The 20,481-nt window shown below is 55.3% G+C and overlaps 1 protein-coding gene across 2 annotated transcripts in view; it reads right to left on the bottom strand.

The window, feature by feature from the left end:
* SMG6 (SMG6 nonsense mediated mRNA decay factor) overlaps positions 1 to 20,481 on the bottom strand; it is a 117,448-nt gene that overhangs the window by 39,119 nt on the left and 57,848 nt on the right. For both annotated transcript variants that reach the window (XM_068415993.1, XM_068415994.1), the window contains exon 13: positions 12,638 to 12,839. In XM_068415993.1, coding sequence (XP_068272094.1) covers positions 12,638 to 12,839 — 202 coding nt within the window. The remainder of the gene's footprint in view (positions 1 to 12,637; positions 12,840 to 20,481) is intronic.

The following is a 20,481-nucleotide window of genomic DNA, read 5'->3' as shown; positions in this document are numbered from 1 at the left end:
TTGCTGGTACCTTTGAAGCTGTGACTCCCTTGCTATCCCAGCCAGCATTTCCACCTCTTTGGCCACTTTTCTGGTTAACAACTGCTCCATCTACACACTTGCAATGACAGAATCATCCAACGCATCCACACAGATATTCGCTCCCACTCCCACCTGGCCAAATCCACCCACCCAACTCCCAGCTCTCCAGCCCACGTGGATTTATCTCTATAACCCCAACATTTCCTGCGTGATTAAACTTCTTGTACGTTTAGCAGGTACTACACACTTCCAAAACACGAGGTGTCCCTCCATGCTGATACCTGGAGGATCTCTCCTTTCCCATGTCAGGGCAGTCACTAACGAGCAATTCTCAAGTCACAGGGAAGTCGGTGAGGATGCTCGTGTCTAAACGAAGGTTGCAGCTATGGGTGTGAAAACGGGCAATTGCTGGGCAAATTCAGCTCCCACGGCCTGGACTGATGGGAGCATTTCATCCATCAGGTTTCTGCAATGCTCAGGTCAGCGTTGATCAGATCTTTGGTCATTAGGACAGATGCTGAACTAAAAGAAGTTGCTGGTACTAGAGGGAGCCAACAGTATAAGCTGGCAATGGGTACGAGTTCAAGAAGCATCTGGATGACTTAAGAGTGCAAGTATGACCTTCAAAAGTGACTTCAGCACCAGAAATGTGGTATGTCACTGGCAGGTCACTGTATCACCTCCAAAACACCCACAGAATCCCAGAATCAATCAGGTTGGAAGAGCCCTCTGGGATCATCGAGTCCAACCATTGCCCTCACACCACCATGGCAACTAGACTAGGGCACTAAGTGCCATGTCCAGGCTTTTCTTAAACCCCTCCAGAGATGGTGACTCCACCACCTCCCTGGGCAGCCCCTTCCAATGGCTAATGACCCTTGCTGAGAAGAAATGCTTCCTAATGTCCAACCTGACCCTCCCCTGGCGAAGCTTGAGGCTGTGTCCTCTTGTCCTGTCGCTGGTTGCCTGGGAGAAGAGGCCGACTCCCACTGCGCTACAACCTCCCTTCAGGTAGTTGTAGACTGCACTAAGGTCACCTCTGAGCCTCCTCTTCTCCAGGCTAAACACCCCCAGCTCCCTCAGCCGTTCCTCGGAGGTCAGACCCTCCAGACCCTTCACCAGCTTGGTCGCCCTCCTCTGCACTCGCTCCAACACCTCAACATCTCTCTCGAAGTGCGGGGCCCACAACTGGACACAGGATTCAAGGTGCGGCCTCACCAGTGCCCATCAGCAGGCACGTCCCTGACACACTCTGCACGTGCTGCTCTGTGGCCACGTCTCCACGGGAAACATCACGCGTGGACCATACCAGGTGCACTGACACAGCATTAGAAAGACGTAGCAAACTCCATCTCCTTCTCTCTACAGACATAAATCTCTTTCCCTCAATAACAGCGGATGCCATAACAAACATTACACCATTTATGCTTAAGATAAATACGGAACCAAACCGTAAAGCTGTTCTGTGGTTCACAAACTCAGCAGAGCAGGCAGGCAATAACTTCTCAGGCCTCAGAAAACACATTTGTCTTCACACTAAGAATTTGCATTTATATATGCATCTACCTAGCCCAAGTGCAAGGAAGTTTTGGGAAAGTTTAAAGAAATAAATCAACAAAATGACTAGAAATAAATACTATTGTTGTCGCTATTCATAATATATAAACTTACAGACCAGTATTTGTTACATATGGTGGAGAAAACGCTTTATGTAAAATGCTGGCATGCAAAATGTTACGGCAAATGTTGGTAATTTAAATAAATTATGAGTTTTACCTTATGTTTAAGGAAATATATGCAAATATGTTATAGGGAAAAATTTGATTCGATTATCTGGATTAAACATCCAGCATTTTCAGTGCCCCACCACAGACACAGTCAGACCAGCAGCAGCAACGTTGCTCATGTTTGGGAAGAATTTTAACACTTCCCAGTGAACCTTCACTTCGTACCCCCTCGGCTTCCTAAGGGACGTGGTGGCCTGGGGCTGAGGCGCTGGCCTGAAATCCTGGGTATCAGGGGCTTGTTCTCATCCTGGAGCTAAGGTTTCCTGTGGGACCCGGCTCGGTCCCTCAGCCCCGCGTACCTCTGTTGCCAATCTCCAACAAGGAAATTGCTTTTCCTTCTGTCATAACGTGTTGTGGAGATACGTTCATTAATGCCTGGGAACTGCTTTGACCTCAATGACGGCAAGAAAACAATAAATAAGACCACGGTGGTGTCTTCTCTTTCTGATTTGGGATGTGACGGCATGAGGACACCGAGGGTGACAGCTCCAGCTTGCCACGGGAGCTGGGCTCTCCATCCTCGTCCAGACTTAGCCCAGCGCTGGCGCATGGATTTGGCATCCACAAAAACAACGCGTGGTCCGGCTGGGAGCAGAAACGTGGGGAGCAGGCTCCAAGCTCAATGACAGAGGTCACCTTCCGTCTCCCGTAGAGACAGAGTAGATCCCCATCTGTTATTTGGGCTGACCACTCCCTGCATTCCACCCCGTCCACTTCTCTGGCGACCTTCCCAGGACGTGGATCTTTCTTATTCAGGATAACAATGAGGAGTTATTAATTGGGTCTTTTTTTGGGTTTCCTGAGGTCCTTCCAATAGCTGCGTTGGTGGATACCAAAGCCGTCGTCGTCTTCAGCAGGGATGTTTTAAGCATTTCACTTGGTCAAAGACAAAATAGGGCCATGAAACAGGGTCACCCCCGAAGCTAAGCCACAGGCAACGAGTCAGGTCAAGGACTGAGTTTAGCAGCAGAGTGCAGAGTCTGAGCAGTGATGGTGTATCCAGCTGGCAAAGCTTGAGGCAAAGAGGCAACTCCGAGTCCCAGGGACCCCCCGCACGATCAGAAGCACCACGTTAACCCTTGAGCACCACAAAGACTGTCCGAGGTGAGGCCACGCTTCATGCCCAGGGACCGGCTCGGCCAGCCAGAGCAGCCTTCCCATTTCCTCAGAGTTTCTCTGGGTAGCAATAAGAGATGGCTCATTGGGAGAGGATCCAGCGTTAATGGTGTTTTAATGAGGCCTTTCAATACACTTACAGACTAATCGGCAAATTCCACGAGGTCTGGACTCTACTATGTCATTCTGAGCACACTACAGTCATGGTGAACACCTCTCTCATAGCCAGAGCCGTGCACTGTCTGGGCCTGATGTCCTCCCAGACGGGGCAGGCTGTGCGCCGTTGGGATGCTGGTGCGGCAGAAGCAAGGCCGGTACCTGCCCAAAAACCCCATGGGAGGCGAAGGGTGTGGGCAGCGTACGCCGAGGAGGGGCTGCACAGGAGACTGCGGGGTTTGACTCGCCTTTCCTTGGTCACTCCACTTGGTGCTGACTCCGGGAACACGCGGTCAGCGAGTTTCTTGACTTCCCGTTTCCCAAGAGTCTGTGCTGAACCTCCAGAGGCAGCTTTTAGGCCAGAAGGACGGCACACAAGTAAGTTTTCCATCCCATTACATAAACCTGGCCTGACCATGACAGAAGTGAGCATGTTTGACAACGAGTGTCATCTGATCCGCATGAAAAGATCCAACGCTGCCTGAAACCAGGCATGGGACAAGGCTGATTTATCCTGTCAGTCTCTGCCTCGAGCTGATGATCACATCACGCTTCCAGAAAACGCTTTACAAGAGCCTTCTGCTGACACCAGAGCCAAACTGTGCAGCGCTGGCTGGGGAACCACCCACGTGCTGGTACACGTGCACGGCTCACACCCAGTGCCTGATTCACTTGGAGCCGACGCAGTGGCTCAAGTGCCCTGTCCAAGACGAGCCTGGAGGAGCGGCAGAGGTGGATCCAAGGCTGGGGGAAGGCAGGGCAGGAAGGGATGGAAACATCACGAGCCGCTTGAGCAAATTCCCCACGGCTTCCCCATGCACCGGGGTACGGCTTGCTCCCTCCACATGCCAGGAAAGAGGCATCTCAGGGGTAGGGAAGGTTGTTTCCACCAACTGCTGGTTCTTCCCTCCCTGCTTCCCCTCCAAGAGATGGGGCTGCCTGGAAGGCAGCACCTCGTACTTCCCTGCAAGCCACGTCCAGACCACAAAGCCACTCTCACGCTCGCTAACAGGCGCGTTAAGAGAACATGTGTAGCTGGATCTTAACACGTTGGCAGGTGGTTCCTCACCTCGCAGGGAGACTGCAGTTCTCACACACCAGCTCTCAGCTTCAGGAGGGAGGCAAAGCAGCAGGACCTTGGCTCTACAGAGGGGTGGCTGGACTCGAGGTACGGTTAGAGCCGCTCCCCCTCGCCATCGTGCCTGCCTGGCCAGGGCTGTGGGATCTGTTCACGCTTGGCTGTGGCAAAGTAGCTGCACAGCTTGAACTCCTGCTGCCTCCAACACTGTTTCTGCAGCTCGATGCCACGGCTGCGCGCCATCAGGCAGGCAGTTGTCCTCAGCCCGAGCACTCTGCAAGGCTGGGACGAGAGGACGTGAGAAGCTAGTATGCCCCAGAGACTGCAGTGCACAGGATACGGCCTGGATTCAAATCTGCTCAACAGAGGTCTTAAAATGTCAGCATAAACAGGAGGGCAGTGCTGGCGCGGCCGCGGGGAAGCTCGCTTGGGCTTATGCTGCTTAACAATAGGTTCAGTGACCTGGACAAAGAAAACCTTTACTGATAAAGCCTGCAGATTAGACACCATCTCCTGCCCTCCCGATCTCTGAAGTGAGCAACTCGCCAACAGACAAAAAAACAACTCAAAATTGCTCAGTCGCCTACTCACGAGCAAACACCACACGGTTTAATACAGCTAAATGCAAAGCTATGCCTCCAGGAGCAAAGGGGGACGCTGGAAGCATCTGGTGGGTGTGGAGGAGAGCAGAGGAGCACAGCGGTCACCTCCTTACAACCTGGTGCAGCAGCTCACAGAGCAACACACCGAGCCCAGACGGCCACAGCCCAGCAACACCATGAGAATGGCTCAGGGGATCCAAACCATGCCCGAGAGATCGTTACATCTCTCACTCCATCTGTTCTGCTTATCAAAAGGGGATGGGGGGACTTGGGACACATTTATACATCAGGGTCAGAGCAGTGAGGGAGGAATTCCCAACCTACAGCAAAATTCAATTAGTGGAAATCGAAACAAAACCAGTTTAGCCCAGAAATAAAGCACGTTTTTAACAGCGATTGAAACCGGCTCCTGCAGCACTTTGCTCGAGATCCCGATGGGTTCTCAGCCCCGCGAAAACAAGGCTTGGTGCTTTCTACAAGACCTGCTCTTGTTCCCTTGGGCATTTCCCTGTGGTTTCCCGAAGGAGAAGAGCCCAGAGGAGACGGCCGCAGCTCCCCTGGCTTGCCAGCATCCGGGGCTCTCGGGGCTGTGCTCCCCACGCCCAGGGCTGACGCACACCACCGGGGGCTCCTCTTTGAAGAGGGAGTTTCTGACCTGGACATTCTTCCCGGCAGCTCCTGGAGGTTCAAAGCACCTTGCTGACAGACAGGCAGGTGTGCCTGGGACAGTGGCCACCTCCCCAAAGCCGGCACGGCGTGGGGGGAGAGCGGCCCCCCAACCAGAGCCCTAGGCAAGGCACGGGGGAGTACTCCGAGCCCAGCTGTGACATTTCCTTTCCCCTGTACCTGTACAGCTGTTTCCTACAGGGCTGCAGCCTCGAGTGAGACGTGTGAGGCTTCTGTAGGTGCTTGGGAACAAGACGGAACAGAAACGCTTCACACCTGGCCCCAAAATTACAGCACGCTGGAAGGTGGCCAACATAAACTGGCAGAGTACCAGTTGCGATGGACATCAATTAAGCAGCCTGTCATCCTCAGACTGCAGGGTTTTCTTTTAGCGATCTGCATCGCTCCTTAAGCCTTCAGCAGCACCAGCGCTGGAGTTTTCCAGATGGGATCATTTCCCTCAGATTCCACTCACTAGATTTATTGCAGGTTTTTTTTTTTGTTGTTTTTTAAACCCACCCCCCCTGCTTTTAAGAGCCTGAACTCTTACTCCACATTGCGGATCTCTCCAGGGCTGTATTCAGTGTGCTCGGGCAGCGCTAGTGCTTATTTGCCACGAGTTCCCTTGACCTTCGGCTGGAGAAACGCAGTTTTAAGAATATGCTCAAAACTCTCTTAGCTTAGAGAGCGATTAAAAACCGAGCCCGACTGGTGAGTGACCAGACCACCTCTCTGGAAGACGCCCTGCACAGCCCAGGCAGATGCAGCAGCCGTCACTAGGACAGCACATGCCCCTTGCTATGAAGGTATGTTTTAGAACAGCACAACAGACACCAGCGTACCCCCCTCTGTCACCCGGGGACACCGACTCGGCTTGACACTTCCCACTGCCAACCGTGCTGATGACACCCAGCAAAGGCAGAGCACAGAGAGGCTCCCATGGTGTCCACGCAGTCCCTTGCACTTGCAGCTCAAGGACACACCAAGTTCAAGGCAGGTGATATTCTGCACGCTACCTTCGTGGTGGCAAAAAATCCAGCCTCTCCTCCATCACCCAACGACCTCATCTTCCAACATGGCCCATAATTTAGCCTAATTGCCTTTTACAATCCAAAGGCACCACAAGAAAGGGAAGGTCGAGGCTGGGATGGAGTTCAGATACTGGTCAGAAAATGTAAACATCTCTAACTCCGCTGCCTCGGGGCTGCCAGCTCCTGCCAAGTCCCCGCTCCGAGCTGGGCTGCCTGTGGCAGGGATCTTTCACTGCTTGTTTGGAAACCGAGGCAAGGCAGGAATGGAAGGAGTTTTTCAAGGATGACTCCTCCTTGGACTCTCCTACTTGGGGCTCCGATCTCTGCTCACAGTTTCCCTTTTCCTCTCTGGACCAAACTCCGTGCTGGAAGCTCTCGCTCTCATGGGCTGAGTGCATTTGCCTGCCAGCTGGAGGGAGATGCTCGAAGGCGATGGAATAGGAATATGGAAAGGATGCTGAGAAAACAGTTACATGTGCTCACTGGGATTTTCTCTCTGCTTACAAAGAGTTTGTGCTCTCAGAGTCCTGGTCTTGCTTACCCTTCCTCTGATGCCTTGCAAGAAGTCCTCCTAAAATCACTGTAGCATGGCCACTCTAAGGTGGATTTCATCCCTGGCATCCCAGGAGCCATTAGGTTTCCAAAAGGATGAAAGATCTGGTGTTCAGGGGCATGACAGAGCCTGGTCACTATGATAGCTGTTCCTCCTGGGCTTTTAAACCTAGGGTTGCCTTTCCAAGAAGCATCAGACATGACTACACATTGCCAAGAATCACAGAATCACAGAATCAACCAGGTTGGAAGAGCCCTCTGGGATCATCGAGTCCAACTGTTGCCCTGACACCACCATGGCAACTAGACCATGGCACTAAGTGCCATGTCCTGTCTCCAAGAGGTATCTGCAAGTCTTAAGAAGACTGAAATATCATAAATAAGGGAATAACAAGACAACTTTTAGCCCAAGCCTACTATGGAAGGTTCCTAAATAGCTAATTCAAAGGCTACTAGCTCTGCAAATCTAGAGCATGTTGGGGCAACTAGAGAGAGGGTCTGATTTGGGTTGTCCACCTGGGCTGGACAGTCCAGAGGAAAGAGATTTGTGTTTTCTAAGGAGACCAAAGCTTGGATTTTAGGCGCTCTGCACTGACAGGTGAGTCGTACAAACAGCAGGAAGCAAATACTCATGAAACATGAATGGCACCAAGTGTGGGAAGCGAACTGGCCACCCTGGAGCTGGAGGAGCCACACCGTACCCAGTCTGTAGGTCTAGGGCAATAAAATATTGCCAGTTTCAGAGCCTCGCATTTTAGGGCTTTTGTTTGCCTGGTGAGGTGAGGGAGGGTTGAGACTAGCTGAGTGGCGAGTATCTGAGGCAGTCCACTCCACACATGAGCGTGCACATGAAGGAAAAAAAAGTGCCTTTCTGTTGGAGAGGAGGGAACCACAGTGACTAGCCCTATAAGTATATGTATTAATCATGCACCGTCTGGTTTTAATCCACACACTGCTGATCCTGCGTCTCACTGTATTGTTATCAGGGGAAGGAGTATTTCTCCTCAATCTTATTCACCAGCCAAAAGCCTGAAAATGCAAAAAACACATTTGTGAAGTGCCTTCCCAAGGACCCTGGGCCCCGGACCTAGTGAGCTGGGGCTGCTGCCTTTTTATTGGCATTTAAAAACCTTTTATTAACGTGTGTCAGGGCTGGGGGAGGAGGGAGAGGCTCAGGTTTCAGGACCCCCCATGCAGAGAGGTTTATTGTGGGAAGGGACATTAACACTTTCTCCTCCACATCTCCCTGGCCGGGGCATGTGGCAGAGCGTTCGCTGCAGGCACAGGCTTGGGTGATGCAGAGCTTGCAGGGATGCAGGCAATCAGCGATGCCATGTGCCTGCAGTGAGGAGAAGGACCTCCCTGCTCTGCTCCATGCTCTGCAGCCCTCTTCCAGCCTTGCCACCAGCTCCATGGGGCCACTGCAGAGCAGGATGCTCCCGAGACAACAGGGTTTAGTGAGAGCTGAGGAAACCAGGACATGCCCCAGGTTCCCAGGGCTGCACAAGAACAGACCCACGCACAGCTCAGAGGCACCATCACTAGGACTTGCTTTCACCTCAACACAACCCACGTGTTTTCCATTACAAGTCCCCCTCAGCAGCACCACACACCACCTGACGAATCCACAGTTGTTACCTTCCTCCTTCCTGCACCTCAACTCAACCATGCTGCTGCTCCCTGCTCTTGCCTCGGGTACAACGCTGGGTGAGCGAGGTCCTGGCAGCGTCTCCTTCGGCTGGGACCGCTGCAGACACAGTCTGACAGCTCAGGCACCAGGCTGCATAGTTTGCTGTTGACTGGTACATTCGATGGTGTTCCATCACACAAGCTGCAATGGATATCTGCCCAACATACGCCCAGGAAAACATCACCAAGTTATGCTCACCCTGGAGCCAGCTTTTGTTGGTTACAGCTTCAATGACAGTGCAAGAGACGATGGGAAGCTCTAAGTGTCACACTGGCTCCAGCAGGAATCCGAACGCGCAGCTTCGTGGCAACGAACGGAGGCAGAACGTTTTCACTCAAAATAAGAGCCAGGCCAAATGCTCAAAAACTTGCCGAGAAACTCTGGCTGAATACTGCACTCCATCTGCTACATGGGACACGGAGAACAAAAAGAAGCGAGAAGTCCAGTGTTTGTCCTACACAGCTTACAGAACAACCATCCTCTTGGTGGGGCCAATAACCCAACACCATTTTAAGCCCAACAGTCTCCAGTCTCACCTTCCAACAGATTCCTTTCCTCCAAAATTTTACAAATTTCATTAAAAGAGCTATGGTACAAATGCATGGGGTATGGATTTGGAGCACCAGCAAGTGAGTGAGATATTATCCTTGCTGTAAAAAGCCAATGGTCTCTTCCTAGCCACGCGAGTGATAGGAAAGGTATCACAGCGAGCTTCCCAGAGCCACTTTGGCATACCAGAACCCTTCTCCCAGCCCACAAGATGCTCACAGGGTGCCATACAAAGAGTAGTACATTTTCTTTGCCTCTTCAGCAAAGAAGTGTCAGGAAGCTGGGCTGAAAACTGAGCCAAGACTGACAACACAAGGGAAAGAAATTGGGTGCAGAAAAATAACTCCTGCTAAAGAGCAATGAAAAATCAGCACTGGAAAGAGTTCTCACTGCACAGAAACACCATTTCTCACCTGCTCGCAGCTCAGTCAGTCGGCAACCAACCAGGAGCACGCAAATGGGAACGTTCCTGGAATGGGGCTGGATGTGATAGGAGCTGGATGCTCCGCCACAGCACCTGCTGCCATCGCCTGATCGAGCCTCAGGGACACAGATCCCCTCGTGCCACCATGCTCGGCATGGACACGGCACCCTTCCGCTGCCAACAGCCCAGAGGTGCATCCGCTGAGGAGTCAGAATCATCTGGGCTCTGCACGCTAAAAGGAGGGCACGGAGCAGATGGGGACAGGGGACCACCCACAAGCATCCCCCGGTCAAGTTGGATTGGGGGCTTCTTTGTAGGGAAGAGCCTTTTTGTTATCTCGCTCCCAGTGAAAGGCATTTGGGTTCCTGCCTCTCAGTCACTCCTCACTCGGTCTGCACGGCCTTCTACAACACTCCAGTCCTGGAGAGTCAAATAATTCACTTCATTAATACTGAAGGAGGAGAAGATTTGTGGCACAAGGTAGTCATTGGACTGTAATGACGCAGCTGCCACTCCAGTCCCTTTCTAGAGCTTTCCTGAATGACAGAAGATGGGGTAGGAGCATCCAAAGAGGTCACTTTGCCTCCTTTTCCGAGGTAGTTCACCTCCACCTAAGTTGTACCTGAGAGAGCATCCAGCCTGCTTTTAAAAATCTCCAAGGCTGAAGAGATTCTTCAGAATGGCTAAGGAGGCTGCTTTCAAGTGCTTAACTACCCAAAGGTATGAAGCCTTTCCTCAAGTCTAGTCTTAATCTATTTTGCTGCCATTCATGCCCATTCCTCCCTGTGCTTTCCAGCATAGAGCTGGAGCACAGCTTGTTCTCTTCCTCTCTGCAACAGCATTTTCCCTGAATTTCCTCTAGACTAAAAAGCCCCAGCTCTTCCAGTCCCTTCTTGGAAGTCAGGCTTTTGAGATCTCTGGTCTGCCTCACCAGTCTCCCCTTAACCCTCTTGGGTGTCCTCCGCAAAGTGAATACACACACCCGCTGTTTCACCAGTCTGACCATTAACGAAACCACTGGTGAGCACTGGACTGAGAAGACACCTTGCAGAACCCATTGCTCCTGCTCAGGGTGTCCAGGGCAGTGCTGGTACCGGCGGGTTCCTCTGTCTGCCTCTGTGCGATGCATTTGGTGCGTAAGGCAGAGACCAGAAGACAGCACACCACGACTGGCACACAACAGGGGCTCAGACCTGCACAAACAGGAGCGAACAGCCCGGCCTGCTGGGTGGGATCACAGTTCCAAAGTCAGCTACTTTCAAAGCAAACAAGACCCACAGAGGTGGAAAAAAAAATAAAAGAAAGAAAAGGGGGACAGACACAGCCAGGCCTGGCTCCTCTCTGGGGTCCGGGGTGCCTCTTCAGCAGAGCTGAGCTGGTACCACCGTGCCCGATAATCCTGGATGCTTGGGTGGGTGCTGCTGCGCTGTGAAGGGCACCAGCTCCTGCCCGTGGTGGTGTGGTGGTGTACAGTTTCTTTATAAAGCCCCAGAACCAAAGGGAGCCAGGAGAGTGAGAAAAGTCAGCTCGGGAGCTCAGGTGTAGCTACAGGACAAAGATACGTCTCTGCTTTCACAGACGTGAGCGCAAGTGCCTGGCAGGGCAGGTAGATGGCACTCCGAATAAACCGGTGTGTGGTCAGAAAAGGCAGAGCTCAGGGAACACCGACCCCTTCCCACACGTTATGGGGCACCAGACCGGGCTGCTCAGCCACCTCACCTGGGGGAAAGAGTCCCTGCATAGAGAGAGGGGCACTGGGACTGTCCCCAGCAGAACCCCCCTGAGGCCACAGCCTGGGTGACCAGGCTGCCTTAGGGCAGCAATGGCAATCGCATGCTTGGTATTTTAGCCCCTTCAAACAGAGCCTTGAAAATCCATTTTTCCACAGTGAATTCCTGGACTAAGGTGCTTCCCCAAACTGGGAGAGCTCTCTGTTTTACTGGGACCCTGTGCTCCTCCACCACGGGCAGTGCTGTGAGCATGGGCTGGGCGGACAGAGAAGTGAAACAGAAATTTGCACCTCTGTGACAAAGGTCCTCAACTTCTCACCAGCATTTCAGGAAAATGTCAAGAAGAAGTGGCACGTGGGAAGGCACATTGCCACCGGCACACGCAGGCTCTCCACAGAACCCAGCTCCTGCGTCTCCACTTCTCCCCTCGTAGCACCAACCGCTCGGGGAGGCAACGCCGCCGCAGCTTCCCAGATGAGCAGTGTTTCTGGTGCTGATTCTGCCTCCAAGCAGGAAACTGTTGAGAGCCACTCTTACCCCACCGAGCCTCCGAGGGCGTGCACAACAAATGCCATTGTGCCTCTTCCATCCCACATCAGGTTCAGACACGTTACCCGAGCACAGCCCCCAGGTCCCTTCTGCCCAGGTGGTGGCAGAGAGCAGACCCCAAACCCCACAGCAACAAGGGAACTGATTTCATTATTCTAAAAACAAACAGCCAAAGGAAAAGTTCAGGCTAGAATGGGCTCCTAAAGCAAAGAAAGGAAAATAGAGAGCGGGCAGTGGGGAATGCTTCATATTCCTAAAAGCCTTTTGTACGTTAACACATGGTGTCTGCTTCTCTCTAGTCACCTATTTATCACTCTCCTCTTTAGAGAAGGAAAAAAGTCCTGGCTGCCTTCCTAAGGCAGAGTTTTGTGGCCGGGGGGAGGGGGAGGGTGCTTTAAGCATGATGCAAACCATTTGGAGTGCACTGAGAGCACTGCCAACACAAGCTGCACTATTTAAACAAGTGAGGAAATGATCGTATATACAACATGCCAGCGAGCACACACACACCAGAGGAAGTCGAGAGGGGTTTTCATGACACAGAGCTGGATGTCAGCGGCTGAAAGGTCGATATTTTCCCTTAACACCCTTCTCAATGACTTAATCGTGTTCCGTTTGCACAGAAAAACTTCCCAAGAATAAAAGTCTGGAGGAATCGAGGGGGGGATGTTTGGCCTACTGCTGACCTTGTCCGAGGTCCTCTCCACGTAGCAGGGCTCCTGGGGGGCGACCAGCAGGGGAACGAAGCCCGAGAGCAGCCGATCCTCTTCCAGGCTAAGCAGGGCAAGGTCGTCATCTGGGTCCTTGTACAAGGGCACCTCCGACTGATTCACTGTGGTCAGTATGTTACAGAAGTCAGCCAGCGTCGCCCACACATCTACTGAGACCCTGGGAGAACGAGGAGAGACGTGAGCAATTCGGGGCTGGAATGCGTCGGGGAGTTGCCTGCAATGCTGCAGCGAATACCAGAGAGGTGAGGCGAGGCGAGGCACGGCCACCGCCGCTGCTAACCGACCCCACCGGGAGGGCTCAGGCCGCAGCTGCGCTGGCACCCAACCCACGAGGGGCTTGTAACCCTCGCCCGCGAGCGCTGGCACCGACCGCCCCGTCCCCCTGCGTGGGGACGGCTCCCAGCATCTCGCCCTGCCCGCCTCTGCCCACTCCCAGGATGGCACACGGACGGGACGCAGCTTCCCCGTGCAGAGCCGGCACGAACCCAGCTCATTCCAGATGGGAGAAACGCTGCTTATTGCTCAATTTCAAAGCCTGCCGGGAGAACAGACCAGTCCCCTGCACTGCTGTCGGGGGGAAAAGAGGCACCCGGGGGGCTCCAGCGCAGCCTGGGGGGCTCCAGCCCAGCCCGGGGCACCCTCTCCTTCACCCGGCTGTTATCTGCTGCAATCACATGCTGCAGCCGCGCTCTAAAGCACGGAGATTTTTTTTAGTTAAAGCCCCGCTGCAGCGGGTTAAGCCGTGTTTTGCTTCTGGCCACGGTTTCAACACTTGTGAGGGACCTGCAAAGCTGCCTCTGCGGTGTCTCACCTTCCCCATCACACATCCCCATCGCTGAGCACACCCTGGGCAGGGCCCAGCACCCTGGGGATGGCCAGCACAGGGCAAGCAGGCAACAAGCACACGGGCACTGCAGCCGAGCAGGCTGCCTCGTGCTGCGTTTCTCCCTCTGTAAGCACTCACATTGGGTTTTTTTAGTGCGTAAACTGGGACAAAAGCAGAGAATAGGGGAAACTGGGGCTTGATCTGCTTCTGGTGGCAGTGAGGAGGGCTGCTCCTCCACCCCACACCAGGGCAGCCAGGATCGCCGGGGCTGCAGCAGTGCCCAGCGCAGCCCGAAGCAGCCCAGGGCTGGAGAGAGGCCCCCCTGCTCTTTGAACTGCTCCAGGTGGACAGAGTCTGCACTGGGTTATTTACAGGAATCAATGTACCAGGAAAGCACACTGAAATGAAACATCTTGTTTTCAAGAGCGTCCTGGGAGCCAGGCAGAATGAGGAGCCATTAATCAAAGCCCGGCACGTAATCAGCACACATGTAATGCAGAGTCGCCCACGTCCCTAAGGCAGCCCCAGCCCGCAGCGCTGCAGAGGAGAAGAGGTCCCTGCAAGCCCTCCGTGCAGAGACACCGGGAGCTGGGTTCATTCACAAAGCTCCATCGCTTGGCTCAGCCAGGTCTGGCTGTCAGAAATGTTTAAATATGGAAAAAAATAAACAGTTGCAACACGTTTTTCAGAGGGATCTGTCCGAGGCCCTTTGTGATGTAATGGGAAACGCTGCGTTTGCGCTACCAGCTGGAAAATAAACAGAGCTGCGAGGGTTAAAAGGAACTGAACTTTCCACGACCCCTATCTGCAAAAGAAGAAAATAATAAGAGGAATGATCCACTGCCCCACAGCCCTGATAGTTTATCCTCCGGCCCAGGCTGCAGAGACAAGCACCGGATGCGATAGGGCTGCTCTGGGCCACCTCCAAGGCGAGCTCTGCCCATGGGAGATGCGCAGGGCTTGGGAGGCTCGGCCCTCCCCAGTGCCCCGCGGGCAACGGCGCGGGGCTGCCGGAGCGCGGTCACAGAGCGCTGGAGGGGCCCTGCCAGCGTGGGCTGCCACGAGGGCTCGGCAGGGCTGAAGGAGGTGCAGAGGCTGCGAGGGACCATGGAGCGAGCGCGCAGCGTGTTGGGGACAAGCACTGATGCAGGGGATGTTCCCAAGGGGGCTGAGACAGCCAGGTGCATGGGGCCAGGGTGGAGGGGAAGGGAAAGACACTGCAGAGACCTCGCCCCCACTCCCCGAGAACCACGGCTGCGGGCAGGGGATGGAGCTCACCCGCGAGGGAGGGAAGGAGGGAGGCAGAGAGCAGCTGTAGGATGCTGGGCAGGACCGGGATCCTGGGTGGTAGTGGGGGGAAGAAGCAGCAGAGATGAAGGACAGGGAGTCATCTCCCTCCACCCCACATCAGAAAAACCCTGTGTGAAGAACAGTCACTGAGCCGACGCTGCCGACACCCTCACAGCCACCCAGCCCAGCAGCCCCCTCTCCTTTCCCCACAGCCCTCTGCCAGCGCTGCCAGGCAGGGCAGCCCCTCACCACCCCCTGAGCACGACAGCAGGCCCTGTCACTTTATCCCCTTCATCCTCAGCTCCCTACAGCTTCGCAGCGCCTTGCCGCATCCGTCATTCACACTGGATGTGTCAGGGTCCCACCCCGGGCTGCTCTGAGCCACACCACAGGCTGTGCCGGCTCCCTGGGTACCGAGATCTTGCTGCAACGCGACCCCGAGCAGCTCCGCATCAGCACCCTCACAGGCAGCACCCTGCAGAGCCTTCACAAAGCCAACGAAGAAGGAGGCGTTGGCCTTTCTGCTCTGGTTTTCTCCTGCGATGCAGAGGTAGCACCGCAGAGAGAGGGTCTGAATTTTCTGCCTTCCCCTCGGGTGCAGCTCCCACCGCTGGCACCACCAAGATCATTTACTGGCAAAGCCAGCGAGGGCTGACAGCTCACGCCGACCCCGTACAGCCCCGTGGGTCTCCCACTGGGACGTGCACTCACCCTAGCAGGTTGCACAACCCTCGGGAGCCCTGTCAGGTGCCTTCTCCCCACTGTCCCTTCCCAGGACACCACTGCGGCCACCTCTGGGCACTTCTGGCTCACGTCACCCCACGGCGCCGCGGTGCCAGAGCCTCTCTGCAAAGCCGAGGCAGGCCCAGGTGCCTGAAGTGCTGCACACGCAGTGCCCCAGCTCCAGCATCCCCTGCGGAGGGAGGCCCCGAGTCGCTGACCCCGAGCCCAGGCACGCAGCTCCCAGGTACAGGGACGAGGCTCCCCGAGCTTTTAACCGAGGAAGCGAGAAGGGGGTTAGCGCGAGGTCTTTCCTCAGAACGGGGGTTCATTCACTTCCCCACAGACACATTTACATTTGCTTATTCCACTAGGGCAGGAAAAAAAAATAAGAGTTAATTTCTTTTTTATTGCCTCAGGATTCCAGGTTTAATGTAGCTGTCAGTGTGAGCGCAGCCCAGCTGCACGCCGACAGGACGCAGCCCGGCCAGGCGAGAGCCGCACAAGCGCGCGGGCTGGAGCGCGGCCCCGGCGAGGTCGGGTGGCTCCTGCCAGAGATGGGCACCCACAACGGGCACGCGTCACCGCGAGGCAAAAGGCACGTCCCAGAGCAAGCAGAGGGCGATGGGGGAGATGGCACGGGAGCGAGCCTGCCGCTCACAGAATCACAGAATCCATCAGGTTGGAAGAGACCTCTGGGCTCATCGAGTCCAACCATTGCCCTGACACCACCATGGCAACTAGACCAGGGCACTAAGTGCCATGTCCAGGCTTTTCTTAAACCCCTCCAGAGATGGTGACTCCACCACCTCCCTGGGCAGCCCCTTCCAATGGCTAATGACCCTTGCTGAGAAGAAATGCTTCCTAATGTCCAACCTGACCCTCCCCTGGTCAAGCTTGAGGCTGTGTCCTCTTGTCCTATCGCTGGTTGCCTGGGAGAAGAATTGCCGAATCCCCGCCGGCCGCGGTGCTCTGGCGTAAGCCACCATCTTCACCGGGGCCGCGGGCTGCCTGGTGATTAATATCAAGCACAATGACCCCATGTTACAAGCCCGCGGGGGCCTGTGGAGGTGGCCGTTTCCTGTGTAATACCAGCTTGTTTAAACACTAACATTCAAACTCCACAGCTGCAGAACAAACCCGGAAAGCGGCGCAGAAGAAGCCCTGCATTGTGCTCCCTGGCCGCCGTGCGCACGGCAAACGCCTCGGGCTCGTGGGCTCCCAGGGCCTGCCGACCCGCACCAGCCCCTGCACCACCGTCCAAAGTGCTCTTCATCCCCCTCCTGGGTCTCCTCTCTCCCGGCCCAGGGGAAGCCGAACTAAAAGCGGCTCCTCCGCAAGGAACAGAAGGGGCTGGCGGTGGGAGCTCCTCCCAAGTGCATTCACCAACCTCACCCTGGACTCCGATACAGCTGCCCGGAGCGGGGAGGACATGGTCGCAGCCCCTCTGCCCCGTGGCACCAGTGATTTCCCCCACTCTGCCCTGCACGCCATCCATAAACCCACTCCTCTCCCAGGAACCTGCCCTGGGAGCTCGAGGGCTGCTCTCCACCCCGGGAGAGGTGCGGTCTCCTCCCAGCCAGCCTCTGCTGCACCGCAGCCCCCTTCTCCACGGAGCCTTTTGGCTTCTGCTTCACTCGACTTCACCTTCCTTCTTGGCCAGGTTTACACTACCGAGACACCTCCGAATCCTCGCTTTGATGTCTCGATAGGGAAACGCCGGTGGCCAGCATTACTAACTAAGGCTGAGCTCTGCAGAAGGGATTTTCCATTTAGTCTCTGGCAAACTCCAGCAAGGTCTTGGCACCCCTGTCCAAGACTCTGTCCACCTCTCCCAGTGGGAGCTGCCATCTCAGTGACACTCCTCTGCAAGAGCGACGTGATGAGAGCGATCTGGCAGATCCCTCTGGGCAGGTAAGCTCTAGAATGCGCTCAGAGCTTTTGGATTTAATTTAATACTTGGTTTAAATTAACCATTTTTAAATGCTTGCAGACAGTCTCCACAAACTGAGAGGCCCTTCGCTGCAGCGTGGAAGGAGCGCAGATTCGCCAGGGTCAGCCCTGAGGCGCTTTGGTCTGTCTAGCCAGTGGCTTCCCCATCGCTTCTTGCGCTTCATTTAGCAACGGATTCATTGCAGCAACAAAGAGAAACTTTGCTCTCCCCTGCCCAGCCATATGTCCCAAAAGGAGATGGATTCACTTGAACGACAGCAGCCTCCTTGGAGATCTGCCTTTCGCCCCATCTGCTGCTGATATCCCTCCCTTAGGAGATCCACCCTGCTCCCCTCTCCCTGCTTTTACACCCTAATCTCTGCAAATTACTCCTGGGGACAGTTGGTCTGAAACACACTTCTCCAACGCGCTCGCATGGCAGTGCAACTCCTTTAAATGACCGTCTGTTCAGACCTCAAAGCAACGTTTGCCATAAAATGTGCAGATACAAATTAATTCTAAGACACAGAAGCGACTGTTGCTTGCAGCTAGAAGCCCTGGGAACCCCCGGTCCAGACGCCCAATCCCCCAGCCACGGGACACTGCTGCAGAGATGCCCACGGTCAGGTTTAGCTCCTGCAACACCTGAGAGAAGAGCCACGGAAAGCGCGTCGAGCCCCTCTCCCAAAGAGGTAGAGGGGACGGACATCCCCGCGCCTCTCACACATGCACAGCAGCCCCAGGAGAGGGCTCTAGGCAGCCTGTCACCCCTCTGTGGCCTTCTGGCTGAGAACAGGCCCCAGCGCATCCCCTGAGGCACGGTGACCGTGCAGGTGTGGCCCAGAGCCGGCCGAGCGCGCCAGACCAAGGAGGGGGCGTTGGGGGGAAGGCACAGCTTCTCCTCCAGGTTGAATCTGGGACCGCTGAGCCCCCAGCGAGGGCGAGGATGCCTGCCAGGAGCCGGGCTTTGCTCCCACACCACCGCCAAGAAAAGGACCCCAAAGACACAGGCTCCCACCGCCCCGCAGAGCCCGCTCCCGCGTGGCTCCCAGCCGCGCACCAGCTCTCGGCAGCGCTCGCCCCGCACACCTTTCCCTCCGCCTCTGTCCGAGGGGGAAAGCAGCGAGCTGAGGAATTTGGTGTGGGCTGGGGTTTTTTTTTTTTTTTTTTTTTTTTTTTTTATTGTGAGGACTCAAATCCAGCAGTGTGATAAATGCATCCGAGCTACAATTAGGAAGATATATAGCATCAGAACGCGAAGGTCTGGGCAGCGTGGTGAAACGCGGGCTCTCCAGAGCCCCAGCTATGTTTCCCATTATGTAACCCTGGTCATGGGCAGACAGCCAGACTCCAAATGAAAAAGAGACTCTGGCTTGGCACCGTTTCTATTTTCCTATCCTCATTTGGGGTCAGCGCAGTGTCATACAGCTGCAGAGAAAGCTCCGGGGATTAAACCTGGGAAAGACTCCAAGACCAGGACCTGGGTTCAAGTACCAGCTGAAAGCAATAAACCAACTGCCACAGCTGGGCTGAGTTTAGACGTTCTCAAAGTCCCCCAGCTCTCTCCCTGCCTAAGAACGAGCGACGGTGAACATGGCGAACGCGGCGTGAGCGGAGGCCTCGGGACCTACAGCCCCGGCAGCCCGGGCCGGAGGCTCTGGCGGGGCCCTGACGAGCTGCCCCGCTGGCCCCGAGCCCAGGCCGTCATTCTGGCAGCGGCGCTGGCCCCGGACGAGCTGCACTTTGCTGCAAGCTCCGGGCCAGGCCTTTGCTGCGAGGGGGCTGCCAGGTGGGGACGGGGCCTGGTTTTTCCAGAAGCTTTAGCACATTTGTGGCATCCTTGCAGGGTGCTTCTGTGCTTCAGGGATTTTTTTTTACTGTCTCTTTTCTGTGCCCACACCATCACGATGGGCACTGAAAGCGACGGCTGCAGAGTGCAGGGAGGTGGTTTCAGCATGTCCAACTGGCTTCTCCATTGGCACTGGTGGGGACCTCATGGCACGTCCCACCACCGTGAGGGACAGAGCACGTGTGTAACGGCACAGGACCCCTACTCAGTTCTGCAGCTTGGCATCTGCACTAGCTGCTCGCATGCTTTCCCCGTTCCTGAGCTCACCCTGCCCATAAACCTTGGCTCACTCCAACACACCTGCTGCTCTGACCCATGTTTTACTTCTAAACTTCTTTGAAGCTGCTCCTATCTAAACCCCCGGACTCGGTGACTCTACCTGGTTACTGAACAGCCCCAGGCTTGTGTCAATAGAGAGCTGAAACACTAACCCAGTGCTCCCCTTTTCCTTTCCCACCTCCAGGGAAAACGGTGCAAGTCGCAGGTCATGCCCAGGAGTGGAGCTGGTTCCCTGCCATTCGTCACTACCTCCAGGAAAGCTCAGCCACTGCTGTCCCAGATCCTGGACCACCAACACCCGGCCATGCAACGCTGGGTCAACACAAAAGGTCTGGGTTGAAAGAGCTGCCAGGCTTCTCACCGTGGATAAGACAGATTCTCTGGGTGAGCCAAAGAGCACTAGGGGTGGAGGAGCTGGGAGCCAACATGAGGAAGGCTGCCCACGCCCCAGAGTAAGGGCACAGTGGGACAAGAGGGGCTGCTCAGCCCCCCTCCATGGAGAGGGCAAGGTGGGGAAGCGGTTGGGCCTCTGCTACAAGATGAAGACCCTCGTTCCTCCACCGAGAAGAACAGGACCTCGCAGAGTAGAGCCCCTCAACCCATACCCACTGCTCCCCAAAGACCCACGCCAAGGGGTGGGCTGCCACCACCGCCTTCTCCCACCTCAACGGGCAACCAGGAGCCCGCACCTGCTCCGGCAGCCCGGGGGGACGCAGCCCCGCGCCCCGCGGGAGGGGGAGGCAGCTCGTCCCGGGGCAGGCGCTGAGCGCTGGCTGAGCGAACCCGATCAGAAATTCCATCTCGAGGCTGCCCGTCGCCAAAGGCTCAGCGGCTCCCTGCGCAGGCAGCGCGAGGGGAAGGGGGGGATTGGTGCACGCGGGCTCACGTGATAGATCCCCAGTT

Source organism: Nyctibius grandis, chromosome 18, assembly GCF_013368605.1.
Source record: "Nyctibius grandis isolate bNycGra1 chromosome 18, bNycGra1.pri, whole genome shotgun sequence".
Classification (NCBI taxonomy): Eukaryota; Metazoa; Chordata; class Aves; order Nyctibiiformes; family Nyctibiidae; genus Nyctibius; species Nyctibius grandis.
This window is presented reverse-complemented; position numbering and strand designations above follow the sequence as displayed.